At 46.8% G+C, this 26,566-nt stretch overlaps 1 protein-coding gene across 2 annotated transcripts in view; it reads right to left on the bottom strand.

Annotated features, from left to right (window-relative positions):
* LOC147683294 (uncharacterized) overlaps positions 1-25,738 on the bottom strand; it is a 180,301-nt gene extending 154,563 nt beyond the window's left edge. For both annotated transcript variants that reach the window (XM_086943743.1, XM_086943742.1), the window contains exon 1: positions 25,513-25,738. In XM_086943743.1, the coding sequence (XP_086799869.1) occupies positions 25,513-25,536 (24 nt within the window). In that variant the 5' untranslated portion in view covers positions 25,537-25,738. The remainder of the gene's footprint in view (positions 1-25,512) is intronic.
* Positions 25,739-26,566: the final 828 nt, after the last annotated feature.

Raw genomic sequence — 26,566 nt, forward strand, 5'->3', positions numbered from 1 at the left:
GGGCCCAGCATCAGGGCAACCTGTCCGACCATGTCCTGATCTCGGAGGGCACTGCGAGACAGCTGCAGTGGTGGCTCACGGACCGCGATTGGGTCAGCGGCAGATCCCTCGCCATTCCCCAACCGGAGCACGTGGTTGTGACGGACGCATCCCTCCAGGGCTGGGGAGGCTACATGGGAGAGGCGGAGATCAGAGGCCTCTGGTCTCCGGCCGAGTCCCGGCTCCATATCAACCTTTTGGAGCTGCGGGCGATTCGTCTAGCACTGAAGGCATTCCTCCCTTCTGTCCGGGGGAGTGTAGTGCAGGTGTTCACGGACAACACCACCGCCATGTGGTACTGCAACAAACAGGGCGAGGTGGGGTCGTGGACCCTCTGCCAGGAGGCTCTGCGCTTTTGGCAGTGGCTGGAACATCAGGGTGTGTCCCTGGTGGTTCAACACCTGGCAGGTTCTCTGAACGCCAGGGCGGACAAACTCAGCCGCCGGTGCATGATGGATCACGAATGGCGTCTGAACTCGGAAGTGGCGGAAGGTCTCTTTCTGCAGTGGGGAGAGCCTTGGTTAGATCTATTCGCCACAGAAGAGAACGCGCAACGTCAACAGTTCTTCGCGTTGGAATTTCCAAGGCGGCACTCGCTCGAAGACGCTTTCGTCGCGAGTGGAGTTGCGGTCTGTTGTACGCTTTTCCGCCTATACCACTTCTGCCCAGAGTGCTGAAGAAGATCAAGCGCGACCGGGCCCAAGTCATCCTTGTGGCTCCGGACTGGGCACGAAGGTACTGGTATCTCGAGCTACTCAGTATGTCAGTCGATCCCGCGGTTTGTCTGCCTCTTCAGGAGGACCTTCTGTCGCAGCAGCAGGGGACAGTCCTCTACCCGAACCTGTCCAGTCTCCACCTCCATGCTTGGAGATTGAGCGGCGACAGTTGAGCCCATTTGACTTGCCTCCTGAAGTCTGTAACATCATTCTGGCAGCCAGGCGTCCCTCCACCGAGTCGGTATATGCCTGCAGGTGGAACAGATTTGTGGCATGGTGCACAGCAAAGGCTGTGGATCCTCTCTCTGCCCCTCTTTCTGAGGTTCTTCTCTTCCTTCTTTCTCTTGCCCAGCAGGGCTCTGCTCTGGGCACTATCAAGGGCTATCTTTCTGCCCTTTCAGCCTTCCTAAGGCTGCCTGATCAACCATCTTTGTTCAAGTCCCCTATTGTAAATCGTTTTCTGAAAGGCATCACACACACGTTTCCACCTGTTCCCTTTGTGATGCCTCAGTGGGACTTGAACCTGGTTCTTACTGTTCTGATGTGCGCTCCCTTTGAGCCACTTCACAACTGTCCTATCCGCCTTCTTACTCTGAAGACTGCTTTCCTGGTTGCCATCACCTCTGCCAGGAGAGTGAGTGAGCCCCAGGCTCTATCCTCTAAACCTCCTTTCCTTTCTGTCCATCCGGACAAGGTTGTGTTGCGAACAAAACCCTCTTTCCTGCCCAAGGTAGTCACAGCCTTCCACATCGTGCAGTCCATCACCTTGCCCACCTTCTTTCCGCCTCCGCATCCCTCGAAAGAGGAAGAGAGGCTCCACCGTCTGGACCCAAAACGTGCGCTCCCATACTATCTGGATCGCACACGCCAGTTCCGGGTGGATGACCAACTCTTTGTTGGTTACGTGGGCGCTAAGAAAGGACGGGCGGTGCACAAACGTACCATCTCTCGTGGATCATGTTGTGCATCCAAGGGTGCTACTCTTTGGCTAAAAAGGAACCTCCTGTTGGGCTGAGGGCCCATTCCACTCGGGCCACGGCGACTACTACTGCCCTGGGCCGAGGAGTCCCCTTGCAGGACATTTGTCAGGCAGCTACGTGGGCCTCGCTGCACGCGTTCGCAAGACACTACTGCCTGGACAGTCAAGTCCGGAGGGATGGCTTCTTTGGCCGTTCCGTCCTCCAGGACTTTCTGGTGTGATTATTGGTTCGCAGACCCACCACCGGGATTGGTATTGCTGGGGTATCTATTCTAAGGTAAGGAATCTATCACTAACGTGTTTTTTTCAGATGCACAAGTTACTACTTGTGTAACGACATATCTGTAAGAGACATTAGTGATAGATTCCTTACCGACCGACCCATCCTCCCCATTCTACGAACCGATATCTAGGGTTAAGGTCATCCCCTTTCAGGGCCCTAGTTTCAATGGCATCAGTGTAGGTTTTTAACATGGCTCTGCGTTTCTGGCGCGGAAAAGCTGTGTCTAAGAACTGACGCCAGCACGCGGAGGCGGCGTCTAAGTACTCCGACGACGTAATCACGGCGCCCACGATGCCGACGACGGACGCGAGCCGCAGACGACGCCTACCGACGCGCAAGGGTACTGGTACGCAAAAATTTCCGGATCCAGTCTGACGCCTGGGGATATTCTAAGGTAAGGAATCTATCACTAACTAATGTCTCTTACAGATATATCGTTACACAAGTAGTAACTTCTGCACCATGTCAAGTCTTTGGGCTTCCTCATCAACATCACCCTCACCTTCAGAACTCATTCATAAAGAATTAAAGGCAGTCTGGCCCCAGGATTCTTTCTCTGCATAGTTAAGCCCTTCCTGCCAGAAGCAGTCTTCAGAACAGCTGTTCAAACATTCACCCTGCCCTACTTTGAAGGTGAGTAAGTTCTACTCACCAGCACCTCAGAGAATCATATCTAATAAGCGTGTCTTATGCACTACAACTTGTATCATTAAAAGTCGCTGAAAATATTACAAACTCTCCAATTGGCAAACAACAACACAGGCTGGAACTATTCACCCACTTCACATTCAAGATATCTTGCCTCATCTACAAATCAAATAAGTCCATTACACCACTCTAAATGGTGAATACCAAGAGGTATAAAAGTGCAAGCAGGAGAAAGAGACAGCAAGCTTTCTGCTATGCCTGAAGGTGCAGTTTTACTTAGTAACACCCCCTTCACTTTAGGAAAGCGCTAAAGACCCTTCCTCCTTTTAGAACATCTCATCATGATGTAACGTCATGGTACCTCCTCATCTATAGAAACAGCCCTTCATTTTACACCTCTCCCATCCAACCTAACCTTAGGATCACCCTAAACTCCACCCTACTTGAGACTAAAGGATGCCCTGCTTGGTAAACCCCTCTACGACCAGGTGGTCTGCACCTCTGATTGACAATAAGAGCATAGCAAACACAATAAGATGATGGGCGGAGTGCGGAAAGTTTTCAACCACCCAGCCCCAGTCACATATCTGGGTCTAATCGATCATTCTTTTGCTCTTTATGTTTGGACCCAGCCATATGTAAATCAGTCTTGACCCTGTTCCTCATGGGAACAGTCCAGTCCAAAATGCCAGGACAGGTTCTCCCTGGACCGGACATAAGCATTCTGGGACCGGTTTGGGGGTTTCACCCCTCATCAGCCAGGCTAGCTTGAATCCAGTGGCACAGCAAGCAAGGACCCACATCTGGGTATACCCTTGGCAACTTAGGGCGAGCATAGCATAAACAAGATGATGGATGGAGTGCTGAAACAGACAACAAGAACAGTCCTTGGGGCTGATACAAAGATATCGAAAATTGCATAAGTGAGCGCCACACCTTAGCTATTCATTAGGGCCCAAAGAGCGTTCAGTTCCATCCAATAAAACACTCCGTCTGTTTTACGTGAAAAGGGCCCACCATGTTGGTTCTGACAGCTAAGCAAGCACTAGTGTGACTTAACCTAGTCATTGTTAAAATCTGTGAAAAAGTGTCAGAATTCACCAAGGAAATATGGTGATGAGATTACATTTTTTAGGGCCCTTACATAAAGTGGAAGTTGAAATATATGCGCCTGCCTTTACAACACTGAGGCATCCCGCCCTGGTTTCTTACTTTATTATTCATTGGGTATTTCATTGCCTCAGGTATCCCTCGTTCAGCAGCTTTTTGATCTGCAAAATATCTCGGCTCCCCATCAAATTTGTGTAGATTCATCATTTGCATGTAATCATTAAAATCACAAAAATACTTCAAATTAGATTTTGAAGAAAGCAGCCCAACTGCAAATGTATCTTTCAGTTCATAATCCATTCGAACATACCTTTCATCCAACAAAAGTTGTAATTTTATGAGGAAATTTTGAACCTACACGTACTTATTAAGCTTTTCCACCTCTTCATCTTCTTGCTTAGCTCATGCAGCCTGAACTAAGATGAAAAATCATTTTCAGATTTTTTTCTCCTCAAAAACATCTAATAAATTGCAATAGTGGCAGCATCCAACTCCTGATCCATCTTCCATGGCCTCAAGTAACATATGCAGTACTTTGACAGACACTTATCTGTGGTTCAATTGCCCTTGCCCTTTCCTAAATAGTCTTTTTTTCGGTTTTGGAAAAGCACAACATTTGCAACGCACATGCTCTGAAACCTTTCCAGTAAATTTGCAATATAAGCAATCCAAAATTCAAGTACAGAACTCCGTATTTACTTAAAAACAATACAAAAGTATCAGTTCTACTAATAATGTGGGACCTCTCCTAACCCAACTTGAAAACTACACGCCATGGTTTGATACATAGATCAGTTTAATGTCTACCTAAAGTCCTTTCTAATGCAAATGCCGATACAAGGAAACAATTCGGAAATATGACCAGTGCCAACGTAATTTGAAATTATTTTTTTGTTTCAATGTATGCGTTCCCCTCCAGAAATCAGTTAACAGTGTACTATGCAACAAACCCTACAAAGTACCACTGTTTTTTTGGCATCCTAGGTGTTTCTTGGTTGGTTTTTGGATTATGAGAAGAAAAGTCCTTAATGATAATGAAAAATAAACTTGACAACCCGACTAGCTATGAAAAACTATAAAACAGAAGCACCTCAAAGCAGTGAAAAGAAGCTTCAGTATACCTGAGGCACCAATCCTAAATCATAGAATGGAAATAGATCATCACCTATCATTATCGGCCAAGCCCCCTGTATTAAAGTTCAGTGGTACATTTTCAAATAATCTTTTAATCTTGCTGAACATTTCATAATCTTAGAAAGTATATACATCATATATATATATATATATCAGACCACAGATGTCTTGCTGTACAAGCATTTGATACATAGATGCAAATAGACATTCCAGAAAGCAATGCTTTATAAGATTAAATACATCACATAACACAAAAGTAGTTATTAACCTTCAGTAATAAGATGTGCACAGTCAATTTAGTATCAAGGGTCCGCCATTTCACAAAGCTATAGTCCAATACTAACAGGTCATCATTTCCGCTACAGACACTGTGCTGACCAGTCCCATTCTCCCAACTCAGCTGAGCTCCTCTCTACACATTTAGAGCTTATGCGTTGGCATACAGCTTCTGCGCAATTGTCAGCTGAAATATGGCTTCAATAAAAAAAGGTATCAAGATAGTGCAGCACATTATCCACTCACAATCAGTACGGAGCACATAAGGAGGGTTATTTGAGGGTGCCAGCTAACAATCCCCACCACTATTGAATACAAATGCAACTCTTCACCCAGTATTTTTCCCTGTGATCTCATACATAGACCAAGCACTTTGGATAATGAAAAAGGAAGCCTCTGTATTTAGGGGGGGTAACAACTTTGGATAATGAAAAAGGAAGCCTCTGTATTTATGGGGGGTAACAACTAAGAGTCATTAAGAACGTTATGTCTGTGGAATCTGACACCATCAATTCTATTATGGCTAAATGTTGCGAAATGAACCTCAGTCATGGTGAACACACAAGACCTTACTTAAGATTCCTTATAGGAACGGTAGTTGGGTGATGTTGATTTGACAGTGCCAAGACCTGTGCAGCGTGTGGTTTCAGCGGTCCTGAAACCCTTAGGCATACAATTTAAAAAGCTTCCAATGTACTGTCAACACTCTCACAAAGGAAAGGTGAGAACAACGCTCCCAGAACCACAGATCCGACAAGAATAGAAAGGCCTGTGCACACCTACCCTAAATGCAAATCTCGCCGCTCAACACATGCAGATGAATCTTCTACAAGAACAGTAAGGACGGGAGCCACAGACAGCAGAACACCTGTATGTGAGAGCTGTAGTGGGGCAGAGTTTAACAAGATGCCCAAGAAGTAGGATAATCCCTCAGCCTAAGAATAAGTCAATGCTTAGTATGATGAAACTTCTGATGAGTTTGAGGGTGGATATAAAAAACATTCACTTTGTGACCATACTCACAGATGAGTAAACATTGTTACAAGCTCAACACAGAGTGAAAAAAAGACCTTCAAACATCCTAGGCCATTCCTCAAAAGTTGCTATGGTGGAAATGTCTAACTCTGATCATATCTTTGGACTGTGTGCCATCGCAAAAGCTGGTGCTTTAAGTGCATGCTCAGCAGCATAAACTTAATGATAAAAAATGTATGAAACCCTCTTCAGGCAAGTGGCCCCAGCATTCACTTGCGGATAGATTATGTTACACATTTAAAAGGGTATAAAAGAAGACAACTTCTCTGAGCAAATTATTTTGATACTCTAAAAGTGGTCTTGACAAATTGACTACTGTCAAAATTAACTAAGTGACCTAGCTGGTATAGAGCCAGATAAGGGTCTGTATTCGACCCACAACATGTTATCAGATTGGCACGTACAGCGGTGTTCTTTTTAGGTCGAGCTCGACCTGCATTCAATGCGAAGCATTGATTGCTGTCTGCTCGACAACTATTGTCAGCCGTAATTGGGAATGTGGACACGAGAGTTGCACGAGCGCAGATTTGACCTCGTGGGCGCGCACGGCGCCGTGCCCATCTCCTGCCTCGGAAGCTACAACACCACACACGCATGCGCATACACAGAAACACACACACACGAGCGCCCATGCACGCACGCCCCCATACATACAGAGAACCTACCCCCGCCGTCGCATACACACACGCGCACACACACACACACTGCATACACACACGCTCCCCCCCTCGGAAGCTCCAACACCACACACGCATGCGCATACACAGAGACACACACAGACGAGCGCCCATGCACGCACGCACCCATACATACAGAGAACCCAACCCCGCCGTCGCATACACACACGCGCACACACACGCACACACACACCCACACACTGCATACACACATGCTCCCCCCCCCTTACCTCACAGGGCTCTTTTCTTGATGAAATCCCTCTTTTCTTGTGGGCTCCTTCTGCCCGGCTCCCAATGGATGGGCGGGTGGGCGGGCGGGGCGATGCGGCCAGGGGCTTCAGTGCTGCTACGGCGGGCGGGCGCGACGCGGCCAGGGGCTCCAGTGCTGCTACGGCGGGCGGGCGCGACGCGGCCAGGGGCTCCAGTACCGTCCATCGCCTCTTGTACGCCATCAGCAAGCAGACCCGGAGAAGCGGCCAAGAACACTCTGCGCCTGCGCGGAAGTGCGTGCGCCCGCCTGACGTCACTTAGAGGCTGAACCTTACGGTAGGCAGGCGCGGGCCGCAGGGTCCCTCTGACTCATGTACGGCGCTCCAATACTTTCAGGCTGACTTGGCGCTATATAAAGGTACATAAAAACTGGTTTTATATTGCTGCTTTTTGTCCTTTTTCTCAGTTCCCCCTCTCCTCGATCGTCTCGCCCCTGTGTGGCTTCGTCCCATGGTTGTAACTCCTCCCTCCCGCCTTGAGGCCTGGCGCTGATCGCTCGGGTTGCTGTTCTTATTTTAATGGAACAGAGGAAAAGGGCAATAGCGCTTCGGTGGTTCCCCGTTTTCGGTCTGTGACTGCTTGTACTGGAGCGACCTGCGCGCTGAGAGTCTCCTCACTCCGGCCGGGGGAAGGTCTCTCGCTGGTACCGCCATTTGTGAGTGGCAGCATTTTCGGATCGAGCTGAGACATGGCTTCGTGGCATGTGCTCCTGTCATGTCTCCCCTGCTGCTGTTACCCCCAGCGATCACCTCGGGTATTTGTGGTGCGGCCTTCTCTTGGGGTTTGCGGGAACCGTCTCGTCTTTCTCTCTGCGGCGGCTGTCCTTCCTGGGGGCACAAAATTGGCACCGCTTTCGGCACTCCCATCAGTCACCTCTGCGGGCCGTTATTCAGGCTCCGGGGCGCCACCATGTTTGTTACGGTCTCAGCCTCGCGTGGCAGTTCATTGACTCGCTTCATCTGCCCCAGTCCTCTATTATGGGGCTTCGCATGGGATTAGGGATGCCGCTGTCAGAGGCTCTTTCCCCAGTTTACTTTTGTGGGTCCACCGGCACCAATAAACGAGTGTTTCACAATAACACTGGAAACAGAAAAGGTTTCCCGTACAGGCCGTTGCTGAAACAGGGTCCCATGCTGTGTGCAAAATCATTGGTTTTTGGCCCAAAATGGTGCTGCAGTGGTTAAATGCATACCTGTACTGTCTGGTTTGGTCTTATGTTCTTACAACTACGAGTTATTTTTTTACACTTACACGGAGTTGAATTAGCAGGCTGAGGCCAGCTGACTTCCGACCAGCAACGATACAGGAGCAGCCACACTCTGCCTCCTGTCAGTTGAAGCACCGCGTCGGGGGCTGCAAATCCTTTTTTTCCATATTCTAAATCGTTCATTGACAGACCAGTCTACTCTCTCATACGCCTCCTTATAATTATGTTGACATCCCTAGTTTTGTTTCTTTTGTTTTAACAAAGTTGACTATAGTTTGTAAGAAACTACAGCTGCCTGCAAGCCTAAGCTGCAAATATTTAACTTTATGTAACCCCGTCACCCCTTCCTCCCTCCCACATGGAATCGGAACTGTTGCGCCATTACATCTCAATAATTATCACTAAGGGAGAACATTTGGTGTATTTAAGGGCATACCCCCAGCTCGGTTCAATCAGCTCAGAGACGCGAGAACAGGTCTCCCTCTTCCTGGGTAGCGGATTTATTTATTGCAAATGGCAGACCAGCAAATGGACTAGATTGGTTCATTAGCCGAGATGGATGGCCAATCACTGTCCTGTTTAATTAACCTCACACCTGTACTTCACGCGACCCTCGAAAATTTACGTTTCCGTGCGGTGGTTTTCTAAAATATATTGGGGCAGATTTACAAGCCCCTTACGCCATTTTTGCATCATTTTTAACATGGGGAAAATTATGCAAAAATGGTGCAAGGGGTTGTAAATCTGCCCCCTCTTATTTACAGGCACAGTGTACAAGAACGGCAAATGCTTGATCTAAAGACTTCAGTTTGCTCCATAAACATATCCGCAAAGAGTAATGTCACTTCCTGTGCTGTTTTATCTTTAGCACCTTTCCAATCATGTCTTGAAACCTCCTGCGTCCGCTGCGCAGACTTGCAGGCAGCAGCGTTGGTTGTGGATAGCTGGAGCCAAAGGTCAAACCGGAGCCTGTATATGTACATGCAAGTCCACGAGACAGTGTTAATTATTTTTATGCGTGCTGGAAAAATATTTTCTCTATTTGGATATTGCATTTTGTACTATTCTGTATGAATATAGAAATTAAGCCTGTCATAAAATACTTGGCCAGAGCATCTGTCTGAGCAGGATAATGTATACTGCATTCTATGCCATACTTGATCAGGTTTCATATATGTGCTATTCCGCCTTATTTTATTATCCCCTTATTTTATTATCTTTAATATCTGCCCTTCCTATAACCATACAGGGCTCTCATTCAAAGCGCAGAGGCACAGTCCTCTAATCAGAAGTGACAAACTATATACTTTCCTTCAGCCATTACCGGATAGCCTAGAGCAAAAAGCCCTGTTTCTTTGTAAATGCTTGGAATTGGATTATTTTTATTGAAGTATTAAAATAATTCTTCAGTGTTTAGGTTATAATTTAAGAACTCCTGGAGAATTAAATAGGATTTCAGTTCAGTAGCCAGTGGTAGTTGAACTTGCAAAAATAATGTTTTCAACGTTTCCCTAATCAGAAATCGCAAACGTGGGTAAGGGATACAAATGTGCAACATTTTACAATTATTAAAATAATTAAAATTTAGAGGCATTAGTTTAGGCAACAATTGAATTATTGAACAGTTTCACAGTTATTGAACTGGTTTCTTGTAGATTGTGGTATCAGATATCACATAAGCCTGCCACTTCCAGAAAACTGTCAAGCTGCCTCGCTTTATATAAGCTAGTTAAACACTGTACACTATTGTTCTTTTCGCTGAGTACGCAACTTGAGGTGGATTAAATTGCTGTGTACCATAAATAAACATACATGCACACTCGTACATGCACCATATATTCAAACACTTAGTGCAGGATTCACAAAGATGCCATTGGTTCTTACTCTTATTTTTGGTGTTCCTCGTTATGTTCTGATGTACTGGAGGAGATGGTGCAATGGACTCCTAAGAAGCTACAAAATGCCTGCTTTGGGTTAAAATAACCCCACTTCTGTAGCTCTGCCCCCTGTTTGCTGTGCTCTTCCCTGTGCGCAATTAAGAACACATTGATTCACAACTAACAATTCCTATTCAAACCACTGAATTTCACTACAAACATACATACTCTCCACTGCATAAAAAAAAACATATGTGAAAAAATTGTCATTTACATTGTCAGCACCTCCACAGCATCACTCAGCGCCACCACAGCATCACTCAGCGCCACAACAGCGTAGCTCAGTGCCACCACAGCGCCACCACAGCGCCACCACAGCGCCACCACAGTGCCACCACAGTGCCACCACAGTGCCACCACAGCGTCACTCAGGGCCACCACAGCGTCACTCAGGGTCACCACAGCGCCACTCAGGGCCACCACAGCGTCACTCAGGGCCACCACAGCGTCACTCAGCACCAACACCGGATCACTCAACGCCACCACAGCATCACTCAGCGCCACCACAGCATCACTCAGCGCCACCACAGCATCGCTCAGTATGAACACAGCATCACTCAGCGCCACCACAGCATCACTCAGCGCCACCACAGCGTCACTCAGGGCCACCACAACGTCACTCAGTTCCAACACCGGATCACTCAACGCCACCACAGCATCACTCAGCGCCACCACAGCATCACTCAGCGTCACCACAGCATCACTCAGCGCCACCACAGCATCGCTCAGCACGACAACAGCATCACTTACCACTACCACAGCATCACTCAGCGCCACCACAGAATCACTCAGGGCCACAACAATATCACGCAGCACTACCACAGCATCACTCTACGCCACCACAGCATCACTCTACGCCACCACAGCATCACTCAGCGCCACCACAGCATCACTCAGCGCCACCACAGCATCACTCAGCGCCACCACAGCATCACTCAGCGCCACCACAGCATCACTCAGCGCCACCACAGCATCACTCAGCACGACCACAGCATCACTTAACACCACCACAGCATGACTCAGCGCCACAACAGCATCTTTCAGGGCCACCACAGCATCTTTCAGGGCCACCACAGCATCACTCAGCGGCACCACAGCATCACTCAGCGGCACCACAGCATCACTACGCGCCACCACAGCATCACCCCGCGCCACCACAGCATCAATCTGTGCAACCATTCAACAACAACTGGTTCAAATATGTTCTCTCAATGTTTCAAGCTTTATTACAGATGTCACAAAAAGATGTTAATATTTCACTTCTTTTCTTGGATTTTTGTCACAATAAAATACACTGAACATAATCTTCACAAAAGTTATTTACAAAAGTTTAAGCTTTTGCCATTATAAATTACAATAACTTGTATTTAAGTATTAATTATTTAAAACAATTAAAAGCCATTGTTATTTGTAATATCAATACATCTAAATCCCGTAAATACAACACAAATTGCATTACAAATGCTATAGGTGTCACATTTGCAAAAGTTAAAACTATTGACATTGTAAATGACAAAGCTATTAATTTCGCTATTTTCAAAACCAACACATAAACAAAAAAAGTTGTCATTTACAATACCAATAGCTCAAACTTTCCTAATGCGAGACCTATTGCATTGCAAATGCTTGTTATGTAATATTAAATCTGACATTTCTATGGAGAGACACCATTCCATTTTACTTTGAGTAGACCTACATTTAGGAGAGCTAGCTTCTTCAGCCAGGCAAGTAGTACATTACTATCTGGTGTTCCATTATTCACGAAGCTGAATAACTCTGTCCACACTTCACCTATCTTGGGAAACAACCGTACCTCCAACTTGTGCACAGGAGCAGCCTAGGAGCTTCCAAAATGGAACACCTTGATCTCCATTACTATTTATTGCTTACTCTCACACAAACTGTATATACCACAAAGACCACATAAATGCACATGCATAACAAGCACTTGGGATGCTACATTGTGGCCCTAGGTTAGTGCAAATAAGCTGAACTTTATTCAAATGGGGATAGTAGGCCTTTTCTCCAGTGGTGCAGATAACAGGCACTGGCAAATAGGTCTCCCTTCTATAAGTGCCGAGCGGTTATCTTTGCCAAAGTTTGTAAAGTATTGGTTAAAAAAAAGTAAAAGAAATAAACTTTTCAAAAATACTGGAGGAACAGCAAACATATCTTTGTGTATCACTGACCTGTACATTGAATTCAAAGTTTTCAATCTTTATAACTGGTTTAATTTATTTTTCAATTACTTTTCACTCTGTAAATTCTGAACACAATTTAAAAAGAACAGAGGAAGTGTCCGAATGTAAAGGAACACACTTGCTAAGGCCTAATTTACTTACCACATGGTTTAGCCATTTCTTCCTGTTAGTTCAGGGAAAAGATGTATGGGCCTCCAAGAGAAGTATTATGCTAGGTACACCTTATGCATCAAACACCTCTAGTACAGCAGACGGCCCTTCCTTAGCGCTATAAAAGCCTTTGTCTGCTAAAGCGTGTGCTTCCATGCAATATAAGGAATGCAGGAAATAAAACAGAAACAATCCTCAAAATCTGCTTTCAGCCATACCCCAGCAAAAAGATCCCAATTGCTGTAGGAAGCAACGCAGCACAGGGGATATTTGAGAGGGCAAGCAGCACACGTCAGAGAGTAGTAAAGAACACGTGCTCTTTCATGGAGTGCTGAATGAAAAAGAAAAAAATAGTTCCCTAAATGTGAGCAGCAGAAGGATCCGAGTCAGCTAATCAAAAGGACAGTAAAGTGGTTATGCTCCAAGGAAGATACGATCCAAAGAGAAGAGGAAGGTAAGCAAATGAGAGTGACAATAAAACCAATCAATGGCCGGGTTGTAAGTCCTCTGTAAGTTCACACTAGGTCTTTCACATACAGACAGCTTAAGCTTTCTGTTAGACTCGTCTTAAAAAGTTCCAGTCATTACTATGGATGCACCAAACTCTGTATGCTGCCATCACCGCTCTACATTCTAAACATGGGCAAGGACAGTAGTATACTGTCAGCAAAATGAGGGCAGGCTCGGTGCACCCCTTCAGGACACAAAAGAGGTACAGGACATCACTAATGTCGAGGTAGGAGTGTAGGCCTCTGCACACGTGTTAGATCTGAATAGCAGCTCCTTACCCTGTAATGGTGAGTAGTGTGGATATTTCATTTCTTTTCTCTTGCAAAAAGACCCAGAGGAGGTAGAGAGGAAAGCTGACTGGGGCAGTAAAGCTATTAAGCCTGACTATCTGATGCCTGCCATGCTTCAGTGAGACTGGCCTTATGTCCTGCAGAGCTGACCTGCAGCCTGGAGGTCTGACAATGTCCAAGAGCCCTTAACATGTGGCAGGAGATTTGAATAAGGGTAGTTGTTGACAGCCCTGCAGACCTAATGAGAGGCCTCTAATTCACAAACAACAGCCCCGCTAGAACAGTTCAAAAGAAAGGAAACAGTAAAATTCAGCTCGGTTCAGTCCACAAAATCAAAAATTTGGAACAAAGACCTGAAAAAACTCACCCCCAACACACTACCCTCCTCAAACTCCAACCTTCTTCGGCCACCTGCTGGCACCTCAGACGTCCACATTCTCACCAACCACTACCTCAACTCTATGACCTCGATAATTAATGAGGTAGCCCCCCTTCAACTAAAGAGAGTTTCCACTAAAGACTCTAAGCCCTGGTACAATGGCCTACTTAACGAAAATAGAGGTTCGCTTAGAACCCTCGAACGTAACTGGAGATCAGTCCCATCTACTAATCACCTTAAGGTATTAAGGAAGAAGAGAAATGCCTATTACAAAAAGATCAAGCGCACTAAAGCAGACTTCTTCGGCCACCAAGTAGGCCAAGCTAGATATCGCCCCAAAAAACGTTTCGAGTTATTCAAAACTCAATCCAAGGAAGCACCTCAACGGCTACAAGACGCAGCCAGACCACAGAATTTTCTGCCTTCGTCAATCAGAAGACTGATAACATCGAGAAGGATCTTCTAAATGACCTATTATTGTACTTGGTGCCACATTCGCAAACATCACTACCAACTTCCCCACTCCTAAGCCCCTCAAAGCTTGACCTTAAGAACGAAGCAGGATGGTCATCCTTCGATACCTACACTGAAGAGGCTTTGGGCATGATTCTCAATGCCCTGAAGCCTTCTAACCACCTCATCAATCCATTCCCTGCTAACGCTGTTAAAGACTTAACCCCTTGGCTTCTACCCCTATGGACCAAAATCATCAATAGCTCACTGCAACAAGACCGCATCCCAGACTCCCTCAAGGTCAGACAGGTTTCACCCATCCTAAAGAAACCAACAGCGGACCCCTTGGACCTTAACAACTACCGTCCTATATCCAATATTCTGACCATGGCCAAATTATTGATCACTTTGACCTCCTTAACAATCACCAATCAGGCTTTAGAGCTGGTCATAGCACTGAATCAGCCATGACGCACATTGTCGACGATGCGCTACAAATCCTTGACCAGAATGGATCATGCATACTCATCCTACTAGACCTTTCTTCAGCCTTTGATACGGTCAAATATGAGAATCTGCTCGATCTACTCAAACTTACAATGGGTCTTTCAGGGTCAGTGTTAAATTGGTTTACTTCTTTTCTCCATAATCAAACCCAAAAATTCTTGGTCAACAACACCCTATCTAAACCAGTACCAGTAAGGTTGGGAGTCCTGCAAGGGTACTCATTTTCCCTGACACTGTTTAATATGTTCATGGAACCACTCACCGAAATTCTGCAGGCCTCCAACATGCAATTCCATGTGTACGCTGACGATACACAGCTGTATCTTAAGATCAACAGTGTAGAAGACATTAAACGGCTTAACACCACACTCACAAACACACAGACATGGCTGGCAGAAAACCATCTCAAACTGAATGCTCAAAAAATCGATTTCCTCCTTATTGCTCCACCCGCCAAAATCCCCTCTATGCATGACTTGATCCAACATCTCACTGCAGTCAACGTTCAACCTACCATTGTTGACTCAGCGAAATCGTTGGGAATGACTCTAGACAACAATCTCACCATGCAAAAACACATTAGCAACGCCACAAAAGGAGCAAACTTCCAGATAAACACTCTGAGGAAGTTGAAACCCTTCCTGCCAATCATTGACTTCAAGCTGGCTCTACAAGCTCTAGTTATACCTCGTGTGGACTATGAAAGTGCCTCTTTATGTGGCCTTCCAAAAGCATCGACAGCTCCCCTTAGAGCCTCAATAAATGCAGCTGCAAGACTCATCACTGGCTCGAAAAAAAGCTCCCACATTTCCCCAGACCTAAAATCCCTGAATTGGCTCCCTTTGGAAGCAAGAATTCATCTTAAAATTGCATGCATGACACATAAGGCCTTACACTACAATGCACCCAGCTACCTCGCACAGAAATTGACAATCTCTGGTGGATCAAGGTCCTCAAGGAGTGCCGGCAACCTATTACTGAAACCTCAAAGATTCTACAAGAAGAAGACATATAAACTAACCTTTTCGGGAATGGCGCCAAGGATTTGGAATACTATTCCATCAGAAATCAGATTGAATGCCTCTACTGTCTCTTTCAAAAAGGAAGTTAAAGCGATTCTCATGGCTAAATTCACCTGGTTACAGACTAAGTAACTCTGAAGATGCATTAGTACCCTCTCTAGTATTCCACTCTTACGTCAAAGACCCAAATAAACATCTTAGTCACATGTTTCTGCCCTGACTTGTATCAACCTGATGTTCATGTTATGTACTCCACGTTTATTATCTATTATGTTATGCGTGACTTTCCCCTCATTTATTGTTATGTATAACTTGCGTTGTTTATTAGAAAGCGCTCTGATATCTGCAAGGATCTTGTTTGCGCTATATAAAACCTTCAAAATAAATAAATCAGCCGCAATACCGGACGTGACAGTACCTTAGGACAGTGATTCTTAACCTTTTGACTTCTGTGGACCCACACTGAATCACTGTAATCCGGCGTCCCCCACAGAGTCATATTGATATCCGGGGAGCTGAGCCTAAGCAATTTTGATGATTTGATCCGAAAAACATGAAACAAAATTACATGAACAAGCATCATCCAACAGAATATGAATGTGACGGGGTCCCTCCTCCGGACACTGAGCAAAGCAGCAATTGGTGGGAATCCACCCCCCTTTCACCCACTGCCTTTGGTTCCCAATAGCTGCCTGGCCCGACATGGAGGGAAGAGCTGGACACAGGCTGGCCAAGAGAGACGGAGGACGGCGGTCCCTTTAATTCCGCGGCATGGACAGACAAAGCCCCGCCAATCAGCAGGCCGGAAACAGGAAAAGGGAGTCGGGCACGGAAGGCGACGGGCGGCGTATCCCTGGAGGAGCGAGGAGGATCGAGAGCGGAGAGCAGAGGAGAGACCAGTGAAGAACAACCGAGACGAGAGGAGTGGAGCGGAAAAGAGGAGATGAAGCCAGGAGGCCAACGTACCCACGAGTCGCTCCGCCACGCACCCAAGGGAGGGGCGTGGCTACAACAGGTACGGGCCGGGTAGCGGGTTGGGTGGCTCAGCACGTACCTCCGCCTGTATAGTTGTACAGACCCGTGTAATATAGTCCCCTCAAAGACCCTTCCCTACACGAGCACTCCCGCACTGCGTGTAGAGACTGAGCACCTTCACCGGTTGTTTTCCTCACCCCCGGCCCTATGAACTGTTTGACCGCGTATGGCTGCCTGACACCAGTTTCTCTTTTATTTTTGGGCTCCCCTGGAGTGTTTGGCGAAGAAGAGAGGAAGACAGCCCTGTGGATCCGGTGAAGCAAACTGGAGCCACTGCGAAAGCCGCCCTTTGACCCTGCAGCGTTTGTCCGGGAACGAATAACTAGTAGACATAGACGCTGCTATATAAAAATAAAACCCTCTTTAAAAGCATTGCTTAAAGACTCTGGCTCTATAGTTCCTTCGGCACCCCTGGGTAGTCCCGCGAGACCCGACTCTAACATAGAGGGTTCCCCTGCCCTGGGACAATGAAATATTTAATTTAATTCATAAACAAAAAAAATCTACATTTTAATTTCAATGGGAAGGTTGGAGCTTAGCTAAATTAAATTGAGGCCATTAATCGTCCAAACTATGTTCTGTTTGATGCACTTATACTGCTCCCACAAATTAATCTGAGGATACAAACACTTCATTTATAGCACGGTTTAAAATTTTACAATTATACATTTTGCTTCTTTATATACACTTTATTACTCAGTTAACATTTTTAGGTCGAGCCTAGAGTCAGTGCACATGCGCTGCTCGGCGAGACTTGTTGTATTGGAGTAGGGAATAGTAGCCCCGTCCACTCTCCGCCCCGATTTGCCCTTGGCTTGTGTCACTGTCCTTCCTAAAGGCTGGCTTCTGATTCGTAAATAGGCTTGTTAGTCCCTCCTTAGTACCGCCTCGTCTTCATTTGTCACCTCCGATGGTGACTGGCCCTTTTACTTCGGTTGTTACATGGTACCTGTTATTTCGTTTTTAAGCACTATTTTCTTTATTGAGTTTCTCTTACTGCAGGCACGACATGCTTTGGTGCCTTCTTTACAACCCCGCTTTCCCTCCCGGTGGCGGTGCCTTTTTTACCCCCGTGTCATCTTTACCCCCCTCCCTCCGATTGTCCGTGCCTTCTTTACCCCGCCCCCCTCCCTCCTGTTGTCTTGTCTTCTTTAACACCCCCTGCCCTCCCTCCCGTTGTCCCTGCCTTCTTTACCCACAACCGCCCTCACACCAGTTGTCCGTGCCTTCTTTCTCCCCCCCAGCCCTCCCTCCCTTGGTCCGTGATGCCTACCATTTGCAATGCAATAGGCCTCGTATTTACGCAAGTTTGAGCTACTAGCATTGCAAATCACGTCTTTTATTTATGTTTTGAAAACATAAATAAAATGCATTTTCATTTACAATCCCAATAGCTTAAACTCGCGTAAATGTGAGACCTATTGCATTGCAAATGCTTGTTTTATTTTCTAAGCAGTCGCAAACCCCCTCAGTCACAAATCTGCAGGGGTGCCCCAACACAGGTTAAGAGCCACTGCCTTAGGGCATCTTTATTCCTTGGTTGCACACCAGAAGGCCTCCTCACCACTGGAGCTTGCAGTTTGCAAGGGACACCTGCATTACTTCTCACCCACCAGTTTCAGTCTTCCTGCTTAGCTTCCCTTTACTGAACCACAATTCGAGAAGCAAATGTCAGTTCATCAGATAACAAAATACAAAAACTATAGTTTTTCACCTTCTGCTTTCGGACCGCGGAAGACTTCATCAATGCTGTAAATGCTCGTAAGCCAGCAGACTCTTCAGCAGACCTATGTACTCGTGGATAGCTCAGCAGCCAATTCAGTCAGAACTGTTAACTCGTTCAATACAAGTATCTTCCCAAAGGAACTCTAAGCCTTACAAGAAAATCTTCCTAAAACAAGTAGGTCTTGAAACAAGAGATCATTCTAACTGCTGGCCAATAGACTGTTTAGGCAAAAAGTAAGACTGAAAGATCTGCCTCAAGACAAATATTTACATTTGTTGAAGCAAATAACCTTCTTTCATATTACCAGAACAGTTTGTGCTAGATGTAGCGCTCTAGTGGTCCGAGGGTCTCGGCTGAGCCCCGGAACCACATGCACACATTATAGCACCTTCACCCCGACACTGGCGACGAGGGTGGGAATCCACTAGCACTACCCCGAAAGAGGAATCTTACCGGAGCAGCCTGCAGCGTGGCCGCCGGTACTGGAGCAGACTGTAGCGTGGCCGCCAAAGAACTGGAGCTGGCCGGAGTCCCTGACTGAGCCCGTGGCCTCGAAGGCCAAAGCCGGTAAGCAGCGTGAGCAAGAGCTGCATGAGGGACCTGCAAGCGCAGAGCCAAGAGACGCGGAGGAAAGGCAGGCCCGATCGGCTGAAGACGGAGCGCGCGCATGCGCGATAGACACGAGGCCCGCCCCAGCGTCAGAGACGCGTATGAAGGCCTCCACCGCAGCGCGAAGGCAGAAACACCGGCAGGGCTGAGGAAGAGCCCAGAAGCACGTGTGCGCGAGAGCCGCGCACAGGACAAAGCAACACCAGAAATAAACAAGCATTGGCCCAAAGAACTAAACTTAAACAAGCATTGGCCCAATCACTGGCCAAATAAACAAGCATTGGCCCAAACACTCGTCAAACAGACAAGCATTGGCCCAACCAAGCGCTCACACAGGCACATGAGCACACTAAATAACAGGATCAAATAAAGAGACAAGCAATAAGCAAAAGCAACAGATAAGCATTGGCACCAGCAAGCAGAAGTAGTGAAGAGTCTCAGACACCACCATGTCGAATACGCCAAATGCAGCCGCAGGAGGACAACAAGCAGGAAACCCGCTGAATGCTGCGGCAGGAGGGCAGCAACCAGTCCTGCCCCCAGCAGGACCAACCCAAGTACAGCAAGCAGGGCCCCCGGTGCAGCAAGCGGGACCCCAGGTACAGCAATCAGCGCACTCGCAAATACAAGCGTTACCCCCCCTTTAGCGAGCTCATCGATCCAGCAACAGCGGTCCCGAGGTGGGCAGTATGGATAGGGCGGCTGAACAACTACTTCGTGGCCACCAGAGAAAAAGACAACGAAATCAAAAGATCGCTGTTGCTACACTTTGGCGGCGATGAGATTTACAAACTCTTCGACATTCTCCTGAATACAGGAGGTACAGATGATTATGATGCCGCGGTATGTGCTTTGAATGCGCACTTCGACCCACAGCTCGACCCACAGCTCAACCCACATTACGAGCGTTTCAAATTCAGGCAATCGAAACAGAGGGAAGGAGAGACAATGGACGCCTTCCACGCACGATTGAGAGAGCTGATCAGCACGTGCCCAGATGACGATCAAACGAAGAAAGTCACTGCTCAGCTAATACAGGGATGTCGCAATAAACCATTGAGAATGCTGATACTGCGTCAACCCCGAATCACGCTAGAAGAAATATTACTACTTGCACAGTCGCATGAATTGTCGGATGTCAGGTCGTCGGCAATGGAGGCCGCCCTGAACCCCAATGCAGACAAAGGAGCAACAGTGAAGACCGAGAGAGTTGACGCTGTCCGCAACCCTGGCCGAAGTGGACGTGGGCGATGGCCAACAAAGACCCCACGACGATCGCTATGTGGCTATTGCGGACGTGAAGAACACGGCCCAGAGGGCTGTCCCGCTCGTGGGAAAACTTGCTCGAAGTGTGGAGTGCCGAACCACTTCGCCAGCGTCTGCAGAGGGGGCTTCCGCGGAACAAATCGATCAGGGAAGAAGACGTTATCAGGAGCCATGTGGCAGCTGGCGTTACATGATGCCCAGTCAACCCGAACAGCGAAGCCCCAGCATCGGCGATACGACCGCCTAGACGACTCCTCGACAGAAGAGGATGATGAGTGTTACTTTGTATCCTTCACAAGTGACCTGAAGAGACGGTGGAGGCCGCAACCCAAATGCCAAATTAATAGATGGATCATCGGTAACGGGAGTAATAGACACAGGCGCCACCGTTAATGTGATGGGGATACAGCACTACAAAGCACTCAACCCGAAACCGCAACTAACACCGTCAAAAGTCCGGATATTGACGTATGGAAGCCAAGAACCGCTCCCTCTGCGTGGGAAGATGATAGTACAAATCAAGTCCGAAGAACGAGAAGTAACGGCGATGTTCCACGTCGTAGACAAAGAAGCTGATCTCCTAGTCGGGAGCCATACAGCGGAAGACCTGAACCTCATTGTGTTCGCCAATGCAGTGAAGAGCCTACAAACCGAAGACATCCTGGAACTCTTCCCATCGCTTTTTGAAGGCCTAGGGACAATCAAGAGGCCACCTGTGAAACTTCATATCGACAAAGCCATCGAACCAATTGCGCTAAGACACAGGAGAATCCCATTCCATCTGCGGGCAGCCGTTGAACAAGAACTCGCCCAACTAGAGAAACAAGGAGTCATTGAAAAAGTGACTGGCCCAACACCGTGGGCGTCACCGATGGTGATAGCGGAAAAGCCCCGACAGACCGGGAAGATAAGGATTTGCATTGACATGCGAATCCCCAACAAAGCGATCAAAAGAGAAAGACACATCACACCGACAGTCGATGACATCTTAGCAGACCTTAACGGAGCCCAGTGGTTTTCAAAACTACATCTAAACGCTGGCTACCACCAGTTGAGGCTGGCAGAAGAGAGTAGGTACATAACCACGTTCTCGACCCACCTAGGCCTCAGATGTTACAAGCGATTAAACTTCGGAATATCTTCAGCCGCTGAAATATTCCAGAACACCATCAAAGAAATATTGGCAGGGTTACAAGGAGTACTCAACGTCAGAGATGACATCTTAATACACTTGAAGACAAGTGAGGGACACCACAGCAGGTTGAGAGCAACCCTCAAGAGACTGGCAGAACACGGAGTAACCCTGCACAAGGATAAATGCAAGTTTTTCCAGAAATCCATAGAGTTCTTTGGATATGTGTTCGATGCTGAAGGAGTCAGGGTAGACCCCCGGAAGTCGCAAGCTATCAAGCATACACCTGCCCCGATGACAGCGTCTGAAGTAAGAAGCTTCCTGGGCATGGCCCAATACTGTGCAAGATTTATCCCCAGCCTAGCGACCATCGCAGAACCCCTCCGCAACCTGACAAAGAAAGATAGCCCCTGGAAGTGGGCCCGAGACGAGGAAGAGGCGTTCAATAAAATCAAAGACGCCCTACTAGATGGAACCACCATGGCGTACTTTGATACTGCGAAACGAACAGAGATACTAGTAGATGCCAGCCCGGTTGGTCTGGACGCATTACTGACACAGGAGACAGAACCAGGGGTGTGGACCCCTCTAGCCTTTGCCAGCAAGGCACTCACAGCGACTGAAGCAAGATATTCTCTGATAGGAAGAGAAGCTTTAGCTGTCAAATGGGCTTGCAACCACTTCCACTTATACATCACCGGATGCCCGTTCTGAATGGTCAACGACCACCAACTACTAATACCTCTGTTCAAAGGAACCGCGCCTCATCCGCCGCCTCGATTGAATGATGGGCAATCCAAATACAAAATCCAGATAGACCTCGTCTATAGACCCGGAGCGAAGAACCCGGCCGATTTCCTATCCCAACACCCGGCTGCAGGGATGGTGACCGAAGACGAACAAGATGCCCAAATGGAGGAATCAGTAAACATGATAGCCCAAAGTTCGTGTCCACAAGCACTGTCAGCACTGACGATAGTGAATTAATACCCCAATGACATAGTGATTCAAAGAGTCGTTGAAGCGATTCAAGCAGGATCCTGGGATGGATTTCTACGAAACACCCAGGACTGGAGTGAAGTTGATCGATCCCGTCTAGGAAAATTTTGGAAGGTACACAATGAACTCAGCATGGCAGAGAATGGTCTGATTTTGAGGGGGTGCTGAATCGTGATACCTCAGACCCTCCAGGAGCAGGCAACGGTGTTAGCCCACTCAGGACATCAAGGCACCCGAGAAGGTGTGGTTTCCTTGATCTAGAGAGCGACGTCGATAAAGTAGTACAGAATTGCCGGGCATGCCAGCTGACTAGTGCCCCTGAAGCGCCAGTGCCTGTCATCACAGAAGACCCTGCGCCAGCTCCATGGTCATGGGTCAGCCTAGACTTTGTCAGTTTCCCCGACGGGTAAGTGACGGTAGTGCTCATAGACAGTTACACAAAATACCCTATTGTTCAGGTGGCTGCATCCACTAGCTTCGTGAGCATTCAACCAATCCTAGACAAAGTCTTTGCTATGTTTGGAATCCCGCAGATTCTCAAAACTGACAACGGACCCCGTTTCAAGGGAGTGACTTCAAGGAGTTCCTGCGAGGGTTAGGAGAGAAGCACCATCGCATCACGCCACAATGGCCACAGGCCAATGGCGAGGTCGAAAGATTCATGCGAACAATTAACAAGGTCCTGAGGATCGCCACAGTGGAAGGCACCGACCCTGAGAGTGCGCTCCAACGCTTTCTCGGAGAGTATCGAAGCACGCCCCACAGCACCACTCAGAGATCACCATGGTCACTCATGCGTGCGGGATCAAGGAAGGACTTACTTCCGATGGCCGCAGACTGGAGACCAGAACCCTACTCCTCTGAGGACACCCAAGAAAGAAGAAAGCTAAACAACGACAGAGCAACCAGAAAGCGGAGAGCTCAGGAACGAGCGCTCGCTCCTGGAGACACCGTACTAATCCAAGCCAGACGACCGGGCGGAAAGTTCCACACTCCATATGAAGCTGAACCCTGGACAATCAAGAACACAAAAGGAACGGCAATCAAAGTGCAGAGAAATCGAGAGGAGGTGACACGTAATGTCTTGTGGTTTAAACAAATTCCTTCTGACTCTGGTTGTGAAGAGCGAGCTGCTGAACCACTGGCATGCGAACCCGCTGAAAGTGGAGAAGAGCATGCCCACTCAGAATCACCCACAGAGGCAACTATGCCACCGTCGCAGTCTCCTCCCCGACTAACCAATGCACTAACACCCGCAAGAGGAAGGCAGCAATACGATCTCCGACCCAATACAAGACCCAGCCAGAAGCTGGCGGACTTTGCCTGATAATGGTCATCGATCTGGTTGTGGTTAAAAGACTAACTTGGGAAGGGATGTAGCGCTCTAGTGGTCCGAGGGTCACGGCTGAGCCCCGGAACCACATGCACACATTGTAGCACCTTCTGGCCAGGCGTGGCCAGAAGGCTATAAATAAAAGGACGGGAGTCGCTCGTGACTTCCGGTCCGACCAACTTTCCTACTGTGTGGTATCCAATTATTTGCTGTTCCCCTTAGCGTCCCATTAGCTCCCCACTAGTGTCTCCTGCCGAGTGGGAACTCCGACACTAGCTATGACACCAGTGATTTCGAGAAAGGATGATTTTAAAACAACAGTGGATTAACAAGTACGCCTATTTCTTGAACACATCCATGTCTTTGTTAACGTTTATCATCCCAAGCTTCTAGAAACTTTAAAACAAATAATCGGAGTGTAGGGAGCAGAAGTGAATCAGATTTCATCTTTTCTATCAAACAGACCATCCACTCACTTTCTCCCATCACGTCAGGTCAATTAATTTACAACCAATTAACCTAAATAGCTATACTTCCTATTAAACATTTGCCTTAGCTGTCTACCAGCACTAATCTCCTTATTCAGTCTCAGCTGTTACTGTTCTGCAGATAATACACAAATCATATTTAATTTTGAAAACCAATCTGACTTTGATTCGTACTCATTTGGACAAGGCTTCAAGTGGTCAAATAATGGATGATATCTAACCATAGAAAAGTAAATATGCCCTCAATCGAAATATTCATATTTAGCAAACTGATTAAACACCCCCATCAACAATATCGCTTCAGCAATTAGGACCCCCTCCGAAAACTTAAAGTGAATGCGAAGTCCCGGGATAATAATGAACTCCAAAATCTCAATCAGATAAAATTCGTACAATATGTTCAAACTGTACAGCTTGTCACTTCTTTATCCTACATGAGCTATTAAGATAGCTCCGCCCCCATTTCTTGAAATGCTCGTCCCACACCACTTGATGGAAGCATTGCTCAATCACCACCTCCTCCGAAAGTCTGGTCTAGCTGCGCCCCCAAAGCATTTAATCAAATAAATGCATTACAAAAAGAAACTAGCGCCCAGGGAAAAAAGAACACATTTTAATCAGCTGAATATTCAGCCGGGTGGTATAAGGAGCTGGTTGTAAACATGAGAGGCGGTTCAGGGTGCGTGGAGCCCAGGTTCGTAAGGAGAGAAGGAAGTCAAGACGAGACCTGCTGGTAAGCTAAATAAGATGTTGATTAAATCATAAAGACAACCCAACAAAGAACCGTTAAAAAAAACAGTATCGAAATGGCTCTTTTATTTTCCAATGACAGACCGAAGCTCATGGGGGACCGAACTTCCCCCTTTATTCCCCACACTTTGCCCATCTCCTTGTATATTACGATACTGCAATACGCTTAACGCAATGTGCATATAGCCTTACTAAAGATAAACATAATTGTCTCAAGTACACAGGCAGAACTTTAGAAATTGTGTTCTAAACCGGTAAACAGCCTGCTGTTGATCAGCAAAATACAATTCTACATGGTTAAGTGATTATTGCATGCACTGCAAGGCTGCTCCTCCGTGGGACACCACTCACCTCATCTGACAGCTGCCCTGGCATTTTTCTGCCAAATGCGATAATATGATACACTAATGGTTGAATTTTAACTCAGACTTGGGAGGCTTAGGAAGCAAAAGGACCTCCCCGGGTATGAAGTGTAAATCGGCTCTACTGCGCATGCCTCGTACGCGTGACACTGTCATCGGGACATGCCCAGAACCAATGCCTGGAAGAAACTCTCGCAACTGACCTTCCTGTCCATTTCTGAAAGAGCGAAGAAAGAATATTTGTTTCTATTGAATTAGGAAATATGTGACAATAGCATTATATAATAATCTTTTTTAAGACACTTCACCCTAAAGATATATAAAACGTATTTACACGGTAAAAATGTTTTAAAAGTGGTATCATTTAGTCTTCGTTTATGAAAAAGTGTTCAGTGAAACAGGTGGAAAATGTTTCGGTGTTTCACAGCACACCTGTGAACATACCATGAGTTTAGGGTCATTCGGTGCTGGCAATAGCTAAAGAGCCCTCCCCTCGGGATGGGCGGCATTGAGAGCCTTGGTATCTCATGAAATAAGGTGCCAAGAGGAGCAGAGTAAAAAACTGTCAGCCTAAACAATGCACATTTTTCGGCATAAACTACGCTCTTAAAGAAATTGTCAACAAAGAAAATGTAATAGTAAAGTTGTTTTAGTTTTCCTCACTGACATGCATTTGAAAATAGCTTAGGGGTTGAGGCACCTACCTGCGCCTGCTGTAGAGTTCTTTGTATAACCAGCAAGTTTAATCGTATAGTAATGCTACGATACTTAAGTTGGTTAATGCACTTGTTGGAGAGACGTCGGTCTAAACTCAGATCACTGGCTTGAATTATCATAAAAAGCTAATAGCGTTAATGTGCCTGTTGGATAGCTTTGCAAGCAACATATTGATCAGAATGCGTATTCTAAGTTAATAACCATAGAGAAGCTACCCATGTAACATAGGCGAAAGACTGTGAAAGAAGGCCTATGATGGGATGATGTGTTTCCTACAATGGTGAGAATCACATAGTGTTCTTTAAATACCCCTCACACACCAAAAG

Source organism: Lissotriton vulgaris, chromosome 11, assembly GCF_964263255.1.
Source record: "Lissotriton vulgaris chromosome 11, aLisVul1.2, whole genome shotgun sequence".
NCBI lineage: Eukaryota > Metazoa > Chordata > Amphibia > Caudata > Salamandridae > Lissotriton > Lissotriton vulgaris.